At 37.0% G+C, this 15589-nt stretch overlaps 2 protein-coding genes across 5 annotated transcripts; both read right to left on the bottom strand.

Annotated features, from left to right (window-relative positions):
• Positions 1-2942: 2942 nt before the first annotated feature.
• Positions 2943-8929, bottom strand: snx12 (sorting nexin 12). Of its 4 annotated transcripts, XM_029520028.1 has the most exons (6): positions 8449-8876; positions 6827-6922; positions 6563-6687; positions 6022-6112; positions 5459-5469; positions 2943-3815 (listed from the first exon to the last, which is right to left on the bottom strand). In XM_029520028.1, exons 1-5 carry the CDS (start codon positions 8611-8613, stop codon positions 5464-5466), a joined length of 483 nt encoding a protein of 160 aa, XP_029375888.1. In that variant the 5' UTR covers positions 8614-8876; the 3' UTR covers positions 2943-3815; positions 5459-5463. The 4 variants fall into 4 exon arrangements, with proteins under 4 accessions (XP_029375888.1, XP_029375889.1, XP_029375887.1 ...); XM_029520029.1 differs by lacking the exons at positions 2943-3815; positions 5459-5469 and having other exon boundaries at positions 6010-6112; positions 8515-8929; XM_029520027.1 differs by lacking the exons at positions 2943-3815; positions 5459-5469 and having other exon boundaries at positions 6010-6112; positions 8449-8903.
• A 55-nt stretch (positions 8930-8984) lies between these two features.
• Positions 8985-14683, bottom strand: LOC115054698 (cytokine receptor common subunit gamma). Its single transcript, XM_029520026.1, has 8 exons — positions 14528-14683; positions 13694-13784; positions 12594-12766; positions 12334-12467; positions 12054-12216; positions 11828-11927; positions 11417-11477; positions 8985-10805 (listed from the first exon to the last, which is right to left on the bottom strand). Exons 1-8 carry the CDS (start codon positions 14589-14591, stop codon positions 10542-10544), a joined length of 1050 nt encoding a protein of 349 aa, XP_029375886.1. The 5' UTR covers positions 14592-14683; the 3' UTR covers positions 8985-10541.
• Between the last annotated feature and the right edge of the window lie 906 nt (positions 14684-15589).

The following is a 15589-nucleotide window of genomic DNA, read 5'->3' on the forward strand; positions in this document are numbered from 1 at the left end:
CCCCGCCCCCTCACGGTGAGGGCTACACTGGCTCCAGACTCTTATTCTATAAGAGACGATCTTCGCTTTGTCCGCTTGGATTAAAGGAGCAGGAGGGAAAAACCGAACGGCTTCTTTCATGTGTTTATGCACCCAGTGACCTGAACGCGCCGAGGGGTCAGTGGTGGTGTCCAAACAATGCGATTTTCAACATTATGTTCGTATGCCAACCAATGACTGAGGCCTCATCGGGTTGAATACAAAACAAGGTACAATACAATAAGTTATTAGCACCAGACCACACACATATACATTGATATCGTGGAAACATGACTAAAGTAACAGAATGTTATTAATTTATAATGAGAAAAATGTACTGAAAGTATTAAAAGCAAAATTAATAAAACATTAATCATGTTTTATTCTTGTACATCATAAAGTAACATATTATTAAATACCAATAATAATAATAATAAGATTAGGGTTAAGTTACAGAATGTATTGTTATTTTTGTGCATTGTGCAGAAGGATTTTTAATGCTGTAGTGTGAAAGTGTGAAAATAGTGCCATCACAATTCCCTTGAGTCCAAAGAGACAGCCTCATAATGCTTGTTTTGTCCAAAAAAATATGAGCATGAAAGCTGTTAAACAGTGTTTAAAATTAACTACAAATCTTTCCAGAAAGAAGTCAAAAATGGTCACATCAAAGAAGCTGAAAACATAAAGTAGTTGAATGTCTCACCCCAAAAATCTGGCCTGGATGATGAAATACTGTGAAGCCATTTATGTGGATAAGAAGGGCTCACAAATCTCAACAATGAGAGACTGATGCAATAGCAGCAGTATATGGCATCAGATATAATAATAAAAATAGTAAATATAGATGCATCACAGTGTTGACTGGTTGTCAAAGCTAAATATAGTTTTGAGGCTGATAGCATAAAAAAATTTAAAAACAAAAGTTTTGTTTGTGAAGAGATGTCATCAGGAATTGCATTCATCAAAATACATCGAACTAATGATTTTATTTGTTCTGTTTCTGGTAAAGAGTTGATTTGGTCTTTTTTAACCTGCAGACAATAAACAGAGAAGTAACATTGAATAAGATTTAGAATCCATACTTTCTTGTTTCAAACACGTTGCTCTCTGTCTGATGGCTGTATAGCAGCTACTCGTCACACCTTTTGTCCTTGCCCATTCACACTGCTTTGGGTTGCTCTTTCAATTTAGTTCCACTTTATCAAGCTAACCCAACTCAGTGCCGCTGCAAACACAACAAGCGTCATGACTACATACTGGGCTCCAGTGCTAGAACTGCTAAAAAAAACACCAGCTAATCTCTGACTTGGCCCACTGTGCCCATCCTGTCTGCCCACTTTCATTACTCAGGACAAAGCCAGCACATCAAAGCTCTACAATTTTGTAGGTCACAGTTTGTCGCTGATGAGGAAGGTCGGGGTCGGTGTCTGTGTCCCAGGGTACCTGCACACTTAATAAAATTATTACTCATTCTGTTCTTTTCCCACCAGATTATATATTGTTGTACTCTAACAATCAAAAGCTGACTGTATTGCAGTTTACCAGAAGACATCACAAACATCTTGACATTTGTGGATTGTATGCTCTAATTTAAGATGCAATTAATGTGTACTCACAGAACAACATCATTTGGCTTACTTTTTTTCTAATACCAGATGTATTAACGGAATAAAAAAAACAAACCTCAAATTCAGTTTTTTCATACATATACATAGATTGAATATTTACATCCGGGAAGAGTGATGCCTTCTCAGTTTCTCTCATTTTGTTTCCTTAATCCAGGGTGTAAAGCTTGAAATGTTATAGAGGCTTTGAAGCTTCTGTGAGAAGAAATTTTTGGTGTAAAAGTCTCTTGTGTAACATTATCCTCTTTAGTGCAGCATGGCTATGTGAGCTGTTTTGAAATTCTTTCATTGAAATATTCACATGGAATCCACAATTATGTCCAATTACAGTTCTAATTTGGAGCACCTGCAGGTCAAGATCTACATCACAAGATCACTATTCTGGGACAATTTTAATCCACCTGTGGCCAGCATTCCCCTCGCCCTGATAATCCCCACATTTCCGGAGCGCGAACGACAACGAGACGAAAGATTAGAAGACTTTAAGATTAATGTTTAGTGAAACAAAAAAACGTAGTGTTTTCACTTTGGTGCCGGAACCTTCCTGACTTAACTTTAATTTTTGTAATTGCTGTACTAGCAGTGTGCAATTTTTTTTATCTTTTTGTTTACAAGATTAAGAATTTAGATTGTACATACTACAAACATCTTACTTTGGACTATTCATTTGTTTACATGAGCGACTCTACTGCCAAAAGGCGGAGCGAGGTGGGTGTCACATAGTGCATTGTTCTGGCAGGAAAAAGAGGTTAACAAACCCTTAAATGAGTTTTCTTAGGGATTGTACAAAACTCATCAAGGGGAAGGGGGCTCCAGAGAAAATGAAGGTTATGCAATTTTTTTGTTTAACTGAGTTGGTGATTGTTTTAAACACATTTAAAGCATTATAAACTGAAAATATGTAATTTTTTCCATCTGAAATTGCTAAAATTATTAAAACAGTTGCCAAATCATTAATTAAATCAATTGACAGGTAGGTTTGGTGAAATAAAAATATATTTCTGTTCAATCATAAATTATATCACTTGAGTAAATATACAGCATTATTTAAATATAGTATTTTGCCCCTCTGAGGACACCAGCATAAGATATTACTGTGTATGTTTTCAACTTCATGTTCTTTTTACATTTCATTTTTGAATTAGGTCACCTGCCAATCTGTAGCTGTTCATCCAGCTCCCATGACTCTTTTTGATCCGTCTCACTGCCTCTCAGTGTGACGCACCAACTGTAAGCTGAGTTTTAGTGAGTTTTCTTTCAGTTGTCCTCTCTTAACTAAAAGGAGACATGCAGACATGACAAAGCAGGCAGCAGGAAATTTAATTGGAGGAGCGATGTAACAAGGAAGTTCCCCATTACCCATAGTGGATTTGCAATGCTGACATGTATTAATACACTTCACGATATTGATAGAAAGAATGAGACAACTGAAAATAAGCACAGAATAATCCTCATTTTAGATCAATAAACCAGATGCTGATTAGGTCTTTAAACAATGAATACTGTTCATATAATGAACCTCTTGTCACAGTGCTTGGATATGGTTCTTTTACCTAACATTCCCAATAGCTGATTATGACAACACACATCCCAAGTAGGCATGATGATATAATTAAAACAGAGTTAAAACATGTAATAGAGAAATATTCCTGACTGGGAGCATGTACAGAGCATAAAACTCAGGGGAAAACACACATATTAGAATGACATGTCACTGTCCTTTTCATGATGCTACATGCTGCTTGATTTCGGGAGGTTATCATCAAAAATCACATCTCTGCCAGCAAAAGAAAACATGAATTGAAGCAAGAAATTATCTCCTTTTTAAACTCGACCAAATCAATTAAAAAGATATTCAGAAAACGTAACCATCATTGTAAAAAAAAAAAAGAAAAAAGAAAAAAGAATCTGTATAGAATGACAAAAGGATATATGAAACATGTTTTCACTGATTATTGAGTGAAAAATAATGCACATATAATATGTGGAATGACTAAATGAAGACACAATTTCAAATGTTTTATACATTGGATCTCTTAAGTTTTGTCCAGGAGCAATAGTTGTGTTTTTCCTACACCATTGATACTTATCAGTTCTGACATTTCTGCCAGGTTTATAATGACATGATGTAGAAATAAATGTACATGGGGCAGGTGCAGCAGTCTGTATTTTCTTTGCAGCAAAAGAGAGAGAAAGAGACAGAGAGGAAATGTGAGAGACAATACTCACACATTTGTTAAAGCTATAAGTAGATTTAAACAATGCTCTTTGAAAAGAATCTTGTAAGAGAAGAATAAACTAATCACAGGAAATATCACACTATGAAAAATTACTTTAGCTAAATATGTGGTTTATGTGTTTGCATACTTTCAATGTGTACAGGAATCCTGTTATTATTTATATTGTTTTCTCCTCTGATGCAACTGCTTGTGCCTTATATTCAACAAACACCTCAAAATACTTAATATTGTTTTCTTTATATTCTGTCGTAAATGGTATATGTATATTGTTTTCTGGCAGAAGAAGGACAGGAGTTAAAACACAAGCACAACTGAACAGAAAAATACACCTTTTCCTTGATTAATATGCTGTACAACGCACTGTAGACTAAAATGGTAGTAACTCTTGTTCCATAAGACAAGAATTTTTTTAAAGCTGGGAGGGGCAATTGAATACAAGCATCACATGGTACATTACACAGGTCTGCATGCAGTATGTCATGACATAGTGTCACAATTGAACAAATTTCTCCTGAGCTGTGGGGTTGCAGTGGATCAAACTTCACCAACAAACATCATGCAATTCAATTTTTTGTCTCACCAACGTGGCTGTCAAATTCATCTTTTTTGTTTGATTCTCCATTTGCAAGTGTCCAATATGTGGTGAGTAATATGTTGTGTTTTTTGGGGGGTGGTGGGGGGGGGGGTTACGTATCTACAAATAATTCCACTAATGCAGTTCATTAGACATTAATTTTGTCTAATGAAGCGTAGATGCTGAACTGGTAGATGTAAGGGACAGGTGTAACAACATAAAAATGCAGGATACATCAATGTTAACTTCATGGTAGAGTTGGATTTGCTTTTCAGACACAGAGTCATCCATGTTTGAAAAACCTGAATTCAGGTAAACGATGATTTGAATCAACAGACTGAGCAGCATGACAGTGATCAGAGGCATGTAAAACAAATTTTCAGCGGGACTAACACACATATATTGCAATAACAGCGTGCAAATTTGCCATGCAGCCAATGATTAGTGCCCTTGATAATGAGAGTGTATCAGAATTAGTTCGGAAAGAAGTGTTTCAAAGAAAGTTTTAGTCATGGGTGATGTACTTAGCCGCCCATGAAACAATAGTTCACATAACTCAAAACACTAATGGTGGTTTGTCTTTCCACTGGTCTGATACTGGTGGACTAAGAAACTTCTGCAAGCCAGTTTATGAATAGCAGCTGATTTATTCATTGTCGAATATCAACAATCACTTGTAAATAAGATTTAACATTTATTTTCTCTTTATTTCACATAATGGCAAATAAAAAACTGGCTTGCAGAATGTTCTTTTTACAACACACCATGATGACTGCAACATTTGTTTGGGAATAACTGGTTGTGTGGTGTGACAACCAGGGACTATGTGTGGCATACTTAAGACAGTAAAATGACTGATTGTACAGCGTTGATTTATAAGATATTGGCATCGTTAACTCAAGTATTTGTGAACTATCGCCTTTGGTTTTTCAAGTGCCCATGCAATCACCCTTAACTTCCTGAAAGCTCTTAAGAGACAGGAGAAGATAAAGCAAACTTACTTCATTCATACCTAAAAAAAACCAAAACAAAACAAAGAGAACAAAACAGGATCAGAACTCACATTTAAAGTCTATACACATCCCTACGGTAGACATTAGCGCCAACACACACATTTGGACATTATTCTACTTTATTCACATTATATTACAATGATGAATATATGACACTCATCATGGAAAGACTGAATGTTTTGTACATTATTTGTGATTAAGAGCCAAATCTTCATGATACAATCACAACTATATAGGGGCGTGTTCCTCATTGTACAGTTATAAAACAAATGCACAGGGAAGAGAGGAGTCACAGAGTTGTCTGAAACATTATCAACATTTCCTGATGTATAGTAGAACATACTCTAACTCCAAGATAAAGTGACTATGACTTTACAATGGTATACAGACAGAGAGAGAGAAAGAGACAGATATAGGAGACTGAGAGAGAGAAAGAGATTAAGTTAAAGTTAAGTTAAATGGTAAAGAACAGAAAGGCAAGTTGGTCCATTCTACAGCCCAGAGTTTAACCCCCACATGCGAATCTCCCCCGGTAAACCCTAGTGTCGTACTTTTCCAGGAATGTAGTTACGGTCAATGCTTTCCTCTTGCAGAAACATGTGAAGACAGCGTTCATTCTGGGCCAAAGGGTGACCTGCAATTCTGCAAAAACATACAAACATGCAAACAAACAGGACAACAGAAAAAATTCACTCACTGCTCATTTGAAGGGCTCTTCGTGAAGGTTGGTGAAATGTAAATGTGGATTAGTTAGTTGACATAGTACTGTTTTCCAGACACAGATTAAGTTAAGCCTTGTGTGGGGCTAGACATCTCTGGCAATGTCTGACTCATACTGAATATATGGAGTTCTGGCTTGTGGTTATAAAACATGCAAAGGACACAATAAGGGCCTTTATACATGCTTTGCTAGATTTAACGATCCCAATATTGCACAAGAAGACAAAACTGTTCCTGTCTTAAAACTCCTCTTTCAGCAATTCAGCATAATGCCAACTTTACAACTTCTCTCATTTTTACATGATGGATACTTTTGTTTGATTTCAACCTAAGAAGACGGAGAGATTTAATTTAAGGTCTCATCTGGCTGACCTGTTGATGAACTGCTCCAGGCCTGATCGCCGTTCTTCAATGAAGGACTCCTCAAAAAGGCCCTCATCTCCACGGAATGGCAACTGTCTCTTCAAGGCTTTGCCTGGCAGAGGTGGTACTACAATCTGAGGGTGTCAGAGATCAACACAAAAAACTGTAAATATGAATTTTAACTCCATCATCATAATTTGTAAGACTGCCTTTCCTATTAGTTTGTATTCGTCAGGCTGCTGAATTTATTCACGTGAAGCTGCAGTCACTCACCTTACTGTCTCTTTCCAGCTCATTCTTTAACCACTCAAAGTCACTGTATCTTCTTCTCACACAGGAATCCTTCAGTTTGAAAATGGGAAGGTTTGTCTAAACCGAAGAAAAATACAAAAACGAAACAGCTCTTAATATATATCAAGCTCGCTCATTTGCACATGGTTACTGATGGAAGATGAGAACAGTACTTGCTGATTGGGGAAGTCCCTCAAAAGACACAGGTGTTATGTCAAAAAAGAGAACTACCATAGCATCACTAAATGATCAAATTCAGCCAGTGTGAAGACTAATCCACCCATGTGTCATCTTTAAATTGTTTATATCCTTGTTCAAAATCCAAAGAGATACATTTTTACATTGATATATGTGTATATAAAAAGAAATGGTGTCCATACCTGCTTCACAGAGAACTTATTTTTGTCTGTCCATATATTATCTAACGATAGATATTTCTAATCAGTAGATATTTTGATGTAAAGTTTAACTGTTTGTGCTTATAGGATGTACTTTGATTGTTGTGACCATACTGCTTCAGATGTTTATTTAAAATGTGTATAATGATGCCTCGCAAAGATTAAAAGGGACACACACTGGTCTGCTTTTGGTCAAGTTGGTCTGTAATTGTCTGACTTATGAGCAACTCCTAAGAGGTCGGCCCCACCTTTGCAGTCAGTCTATGAATGTGTGAAAAGAAAGGATGAAAAAAAATAAAGGGGGTGGAGGATTCAATGGATGAGCACAGTAACTTCTTTACATTATAGCTGTACTTTCCCTGGAAACAGCCACAAACATTAGTAATAAGAATCTGTTGTCGAAACAAACTTTCTAAGTTGCAATTACGCAATTACAGTGTTATCATCAGCTTCCTGAAAATGGTCCTGAAAGTTTGCTGTGTCAGTGATTTTGTGTCACACTCTCACACACTTAACTGGCCGTCTATCAGTCCAAGAAGTTTTAGTATATCACCTAAAACTGTAACCACTGTTGCGATGATACGTGTGCTAATTGACACGTTACACTAATTATACTTTCACTGAATAACAGCAGTAACATTTGATTTGCGTTAAACTAAGAGACAAATGTTGTTGTTGATGTTGAGCAACAACAACAACAACAAAAGCAGACAATGCTTTACGAGTTACAATTTTGCTGACTGTGATTGTGCAAGTAGCAGTTAGCTTCTTGGTGTCTGGAGCTGGTTATTCCGCGTCTTACAACTAACCACATATTAATTCATAAAAATTTAAAATGCATAAAATGCATGCGTGTATAGCATTAAGTTTGAACTTTGAAATTGTTAATACTGATATTTTTACATGTATAATAGAAGCAAGCGTGCTCACGAAACTTCTTCAAAGCAACCTTGCTAAAGCCACAAACAACCTCCAAATCTGCTAGGTAGGCCGCCGCCAAGCCCCGGTCCTCGAGTTTTAACGGGGCGCCACCTTGAGCGACTCTTGGCGCCTGCCGTCAACGTCACAGCCCGGTCAGTGTGTTGACATCAGCACAGCGGATTAGCGTGCTAATGCTAGCAACAACAGTGTAATTACCAGTTAGCCTAGCGGAGAAAAAGCTAAAGCTACAACAAGATGTTCTGGGCTTGTGGCTCCGACACTTACCCTCATGCGAACTTCGTAAGTTGTGTACCGGTTCCGCCCGACTCCAACGATTTGTGGGTCGTAAACGTCTATTTCCAGAAAATTACTGGGGGGGCCGTACGCATCGGTCAGGTCCTGGGGCTTTGAATTCAACCGGCGAGTGTCGGCCACCGCAGACTCTGTCATTTTGTCGGGCTGTAGCGATCTTTGGGCGACCGGCGGCGAAATTAGAGTCAAAGCAACTAAATGCAGGGCGAAGTCTTAAATCTCATCTGAAGGCATCAAATCGATTGCGGGGGCCGATCGGTTCAGCTCGGGAAGAAGCCGACTTGTATCGCTCTTCTTTGCGAGGGGCCAGCCGCCCTGCGCCCTTCCCTTCTTCAATCTGAAAAATGCGTTGACTCAGTTCCGCGCTGTGCGGGACACCCCGCACTCCCTCTAACGGACACCGGGATAACTGGAGCACAACCAATCACTGCAGATCAACAGTTCACACATTTATTATTTTTTTTTTTACCAATTTATTTATTGTTTTTTTCATATATATATATATATAATTTTTTTTTTCAAAATACGTATAGTGAAATACAAAAAAGATACAGATACAAAAACGAAGAAGGCCACAGAAACTGGTTGTAATATCGAAAAGCGCACAACCAATAATAATAATCATAATAAAACACACATTCAGTAACATTCACGTCGTAAAAATTGTGGCTTTAACTACTGTGCCATTTGTGCTAATCCCAACATCAACATCTGGACTTTGGTAATGTGGTTTGAGTTTCTCACAAGGTACCTTCTGTAGGGTTTATCAGATGTATGAATGCATTATAAGGCATTATAGAGCAGCTGGAAAACCTTAGTGGGGAACACAGTTGTTGGTATTGTAGGTTGAAGGAAAAAATGAAAACTTGGGGCTTGTCCTTTCTCAATATAAAAGTCATATAGCAGTCCATTAATAATTCATTACAGGTGTCCTACATTAAGTCATCAGGTATACAGGTATAAATGTTCACAAGCTGTTAAAAATAGATTGTGCTGTAGCTGTGTAAATATATATGAAGTAAAAATGTTTGTATGGTAAATTTAAAATCCCTTTTCTCTTTTATCTTACAATAAAGTATATCTATGAATTTGGTCCAATATCAGAGTTAACTGGCAGTAAAGGCCTAAATGCCTATAGTATTAATAATAGTATTTCATCCAAACTTTCGCTCTGTGATATTCTGTGATCTACTAATTCCGTTTGAAGCTACCACTAGCAATGAATGTAACTTATTGTCTATAATTGCCAATGGTAACACATTTTCAAAAGATATACATTACCAAACAAACAAGAATGCATCTTGAAGAAGCAATAAAAAAAATGCTTTACAGGAGAGGTCAAACTCAAACAACTCAAGGTAGTAAGGTATGATATCAAAAATATTTAAAATTCATATCATGTTTCTGTCCATTATATATGGCATTTTGTGATGTACTTGACTTGATCATATACATTATATAGCGAATGAAAAGCATTCAGACATCATCACACATCAATATGTCGTTTTAGAGGCAAGGACCTCAAATTTGAATAAAGAAAAACTGAAGCAAAAATTAAGAGGTCATTGACTTTACCATTTAATTACATAGTAACTGTTGTGAAAAATTAACAACTTTTTGTATATAAACTTTAAAAAGACTTTGGATGTTATTGTCCTCATGAATGCTGAGATCCAATTCCTTAAATAACCATAACGGTAAGATACTATTGATGTTATTAATGACCTAATAAGGAGGCCCAAGCCAGCAAAAGATCGAGATGCATCTGAATTGGACACTCCTTACACTAAATATATATCTTTTGTGAAAAACTGACACAAAGATGAAGCTCAGCTGAAACAATTGTCTCTTGTCTTAAAATTTTTCAGGATAACTGACACTTATTCATCAGTAAATCCTGCATTATATTATTTCACAAGAATAATAAAGTATTTCTGAATCTAATAAAAGGGACTGAGACCATACATACTTTGTATACTTTGCAGTGATCGAGGAAATGGGCCTGTCAATTCAAATATTTCCTCTTTGTAAAGTTTTGGGAAACCCAACTCCGACTGAGAGATTGTCTACACAGAGGCAAATTGGTCTTCCTGAGGTGAGACAAGAATTGCAGAAGTGGATGATGAGCGAGGGCTAGACTCAGCGTCTGATTTGTCCACAGGCATGGAGACAGAACAGTCAGTTTGGTCCGTGGTGACAGAGAGAGAAGAACCACCAGAGCTCTCACTGTCGGACTGGGAGACTGGGCAGTACTCCCGGACAGGACAGGCTGGCTCATTGTAGAAAGCCTTAAAATTCCCTTTCAGGCCTTTGGAGTATTGAAGACAATCCTTAGAAAAATAAAATGAATGCATTACTTATCTTGCTCTCTTATCACACAACACAGGGCAGTAAAGTTTTCTTACTGACTATTCCAATGGGACTGTCATCTGTTTAGCATAAGCAATGTTGGTATTTTTACAGGGAACTATTGTTGAGGAGGCCCAAAAATGTCTCCTGCCAATCGCCCCCCCCATCTCTTCTTGATTCTGATCAGCTGTTTTGATATTTTAGTTTCTGTTATGGATGCAGTCTTTTATAAACTGGGAGCCACTGGCCTAGAAGATGGAAATCAATAGCTCTGATGACTCTGACTTTTCTTCTAGTGCCACCACAAGGTTTGCGTCTGTAGTTCTTACCTAAATGTCTCAGAAACAGGTTTGCCATGTACTTAGGTATGAACATTTATGTTTACCTTGAGAGAATGGATGAATCATTTTAGTGATCTCTTAGCTTGTCAAGCACCATTAAGTCAAAATATGCTGTACATCTCATCCAGATGTACATCCAAAACTGAGATCATGAACATGAACTCTTGTGTCTTAAATCTTGTCATTTAATGATTTTAGTATTTACAGTGGGTTGTAGTTAGTCTGGACTAAGATAAAGAGCTGCTACATACCTCAATGTTGGTAACCAATGGAGATGGTTTGGGAACCACAGTAATAGGGATGATTCTCACCCTGTAAGAGAGGCGTGCCTATGCTTAGTCCTCGATGAGAATATATTCAACAATTCAGTTACATTTCTTTTGTTCCCTGTAACTGTCCAGCTCAGTCATTGAGTGCGGTTTGGTTATGAAAAAAAGTTATCAAATAACTAACAGTATATTAAAATACAAGAAGAAATGCAATCATCACTTATATTTACTGCTGCTTTAGACAATATACCTTTGTACTGCATAATTCTAGCCGTGAACAACCTAATAAAGTGTATGAAAAACTGAGGCGAGTAAGTGTACATTCCTGCCAAACACTCTACACACCAATATGGTGATTACCATCATTTATACATGACATTTACGCCAACCCACCTCTCATGGTGTAGCAATGCCAGGACCAGTATGATGAAGATGAAAGCACCCACTGTGTATAGCACTGGACTCCATACAGCTGGAGTCATTTGATTAATGTCTGTGAGTGGAAGAGAGAAAGGAACATTTATATCAATTATTACAGCAGCCATTAAATTTAACCCTAACCCTTGGTTAAACAATCCCAGGGATTACTTAGTTCTTCAGAAACTAAAGGCAATCTCACCTGTGCTGTTGTTGGATCTCCAGACCACCGGATCACTCCAGGGACTCCAGAACTCGGACTGTCCACAACTGTTTTCAATTCGGCTTCGCACCTGCAGCTCATATCGAGAACGGCTGGATGGCAAGTTGATGCAAAAGTGTCTCCTAGAGTTGATTGTATTATACTGGAAAACAGCATGGAGTTGAGGAAGCAGATGTGAAGGAAGACAAAAACACATAATAAAACTAACAGTAAAAATGAGGGATGAGAATGGGATCCATTGTTTATCCAAAGTGCTTACCTCCCAGTTGTTGTTGTTGATCCTGTAGCGAACCTCATTCTCAAAACAATTCAGAGTAGTTTGGTTCCAGTAAAACCACAAGTTAAAATCAGATCCATTCTTGACGGTCAGGTTTACTGGTGGCTCTAACAGGACTGGAAAAGAGGAGTACCATTTAATGACATATATACGATGTAAAAAGAAAACAGACAAAATACTTGCATTATTATTCTGTTTCTTTTAAATTATATTTAAAATTAAACAAAAAATCCACAGCATACCTTTATTCTTAAGGTGATGGACCTTTGTAATACTCTGGTTGCCATGCCTCAGTATGGTAGTAAACTCACTGAACCTCGTGCTTTTAAGGTCTTCATAGGACTGGTTACATCCAACATTGATGTTATTTTCTGACATGTATGTGGCACAGTCGATTGGTGTGTTTGTTGAGAAACTGTAAAGAGATTAAACTTTAGTCATTCGCACACAACGCAAAAACAGGCAAAAAGACATATTGACTGCAAATGTAGCACTGATACTTGATATAATCAGGTAATCTGATACTGATATATTGGATACTAAGAGTTATCAAGTAATATATCTAGTCAGCCTTTGGTTTGTATTTGCTACGTATATTTCTACTGTAATTTGTTTGATTTAGTGTGATCAGGGTGTGTGTTTATCAAATGACTAGCAATTAAACAACACCCAATGTTCGCTTGAGGAGCCAGCCCTGGTATAATGTGTGCTGAGCAGGACCGAACCAGTACGACACAAATCAGAGACAAGCACTAACGCAACATTCCTGATTGATATTGTGTTTGTGTTTGTGTGAAATCTTTAACGCTGCGAGTGGAACTTAACACGTTGCATTATCAACTACAGTACATTTATGATCTATGAACGTGGAAATTGTCTAAAACAAGAACAAACTGAAAAATGCACAGGAAGAGAAAGTAAATATCCTTGTTGGTTGGTGTGGCACATGGGAGAAAATCATTTGAGGATAATTAAACCCCACACCAGCAATAAATGATTGTAGACAGCTTTCTTTGTTGTTTGCTCCCCAGAAAAATTTTGAAAAATGTTAGACTATGAAATTCTCTCAATTTCCAAATTAAACTTTTCTAAGAGCATTTGATGTAAAAAAAAAAAAAAAGAAGTTAAATAGCTTCACTTCTTCATAGCTTCACAGTGATAGCAGAAAACTCCCTTGACTGATGCTACTGCCAGCGCCATTTTAAAAAAGTCATCACTACATTTAGTTACGATCCAACGAAAAGAGGATTCTTTCCTTTCATTCAGTCAAGTCAAGACGTTGATTTGAAAAAAGCGTAAAGTCAGATTACATAAACAAAATGGTTGTATGGTTGGAACGAACCTGCTCTGGAAGGTGTAATTAACCTCTGGAGGTCCTTGTTTATTCCAGGAACAGCTAACATATTTCAGGTGCACCACCAAACAATCCACATCTGGCAGGAGCACAAGGGAACAACAGCAACAACAACAGTAGTTTTATTTATACAATTAATTAAAGGCCAGTAAGATCATGTGTTATCATCAAATTACTCACTCACACACATATTCCACTCTTCTTGCTATATTTGTGGAGACCCATCATTTACACAATTTATTCGTAGGCCATTATAGCTGAATGGTAAAACAAATTCTACCCCTGATTTTTAAAACCAAGTCTTAACCTTCGAACAATATTTTCTGAACTGTTAGACCCAAAGCTAGAATATAGCAAAAAAAAAAAAAAAAGACACACGTGTACACACACACACACACACACACACACACAATGTACGCAAAGAGGAAATAGGCGCAAAATGACGTAAGGGGATTTTATGTTCTATATAGAAAGATTCTAACTAAAATGTGACAGTTGAATTAGTTTTTTTAACACAAGCTTTACAACATCAAGACCTAGTCATATTAGAAATCAGCCTTTTCTACTCATCTATATTTTGACAGGTTATGAAAATTATCGCCTGGGTCACTTGTATAATAGTCATTGTATGGGAGATTTTATAGAGTGAAAACTTTTGTTTATGATGAATTTGTAATTTATAACATGAAAAAAATATGATAACATCAAGCAATAAGACCTGCCAAAAGATACTCATCAAACACGGCTAAAGCTGGTATTATTACTGTCACAAATTGAACAGAATATGAAAATATAAAAACTTTAGTCTTTAAAATTTCTTACCAGGATCTTTGGCAAGCACACAGCCCGCCAGGCAAAGAAGAAGAAGAAGAAGCCCAGGTGACATTGTGTTAACAGCGTTTGTGTGTCGACTTCAACATAAGTAATCGCTTCTGTCTTTGCTGCTCTCAGCTCTCGTGGTTTTGTTTCCTGTCAACGGAAGCAAAGATCAAGATGAGATGTTGTGTGACAGTACTGTGTGGGGTGAACAACTAACTATCGATTGGTAGTATACACAACGAGTATATTGTTACATATGGTTGATAATTTAAAAATAAAACTAATTTTGCATTACATTGACACACTTCAATGTAAGTATAGATGGACGAATTTGAATGAATGTAACCTCTAGTCATATTTCTAGAGAAGTTTGCAGGTTCCTTCATTTGTATTTCTCCTTTAACACCCAAAGAGGAACTTCAGATTTTAGTTGTGTCTGACACGATCGGCGTCGAATTCAAAGATGGCGGCGACCTCAGATGACAACTCGTTTTGATTTTGATTCGTAATTTTCTCCACACATTGTCCACCGGAGAGATCTCTAACAAGTCGAACCGAGGTGTGGGTCCGGACTGTGGGCTGATAAGAGCACAAATTATTGCGAGCGACTGAAGTATATCGGGACGGTTTTTTTTTTTTTTTTTTTTTTTTTTAAGCGGCACTGCTTTTCCAGTATTTACAGCAAGTGTTATATGACGCTCATCTGCCAATTATTGCGAAACGACTCCGTTTTCCAGACTGTGGAAAAAACAGACTTTGTCTTCAACAGTAAAACTTTGACATTACTTTATTTCATTCACCCTCAGTATAAGTTTTCTTATTGAAAGAGATTCAGGCGATTACGTGATCTGGGATTTTTGTTTTCATTTGGGAATGCATCTGTCAAAATACAGTACATTTTTCTCTTTTGCTTTTTTTCTGCAATAATAATAATAATAATAAAACTAGTAAAATAAAACTACTGACAGGTCAACACTGATAAAAGATAAGATAGAAAAGATAAAAGCAGAAAACAGACATTGAGATACAATTTTTAAAAAACATATCTGCAGGGCATTAAAAGAT

This window comes from Echeneis naucrates, chromosome 14 (assembly GCF_900963305.1).
Source record: "Echeneis naucrates chromosome 14, fEcheNa1.1, whole genome shotgun sequence".
In the NCBI taxonomy this organism is placed as follows: Eukaryota; Metazoa; Chordata; class Actinopteri; order Carangiformes; family Echeneidae; genus Echeneis; species Echeneis naucrates.

What these genes read in the sequence shown, in the direction of transcription:
- snx12 (XM_029520027.1), bottom strand. Translation starts at nt 8,613, where the DNA reads ATGACAGAGTCTGCGGTGGCCGACACTCGCCGGTTGAATTCAAAGCCC. An exon ending in CTTACGAAGTTCGCATGAGG is followed by an intron (nt 6,923 to 8,448) that starts GTAAGTGTCGGA and finishes TCTTCGGTTTAG; the next exon opens with ACAAACCTTCCCATTTTCAA. An exon ending in CTGGAGCAGTTCATCAACAG is followed by an intron (nt 6,113 to 6,562) that starts GTCAGCCAGATG and finishes ATGTTTTTGCAG; the next exon opens with AATTGCAGGTCACCCTTTGG.
- LOC115054698 (XM_029520026.1), bottom strand. Translation starts at nt 14,591, where the DNA reads ATGTCACCTGGGCTTCTTCTTCTTCTTCTTTGCCTGGCGGGCTGTGTG. An exon ending in TGTGCTTGCCAAAGATCCTG is followed by an intron (nt 13,785 to 14,527) that starts GTAAGAAATTTT and finishes TGCTCCTGCCAG; the next exon opens with ATGTGGATTGTTTGGTGGTG. An exon ending in GAGATCCAACAACAGCACAG is followed by an intron (nt 11,928 to 12,053) that starts GTGAGATTGCCT and finishes TTCCACTCACAG; the next exon opens with ACATTAATCAAATGACTCCA.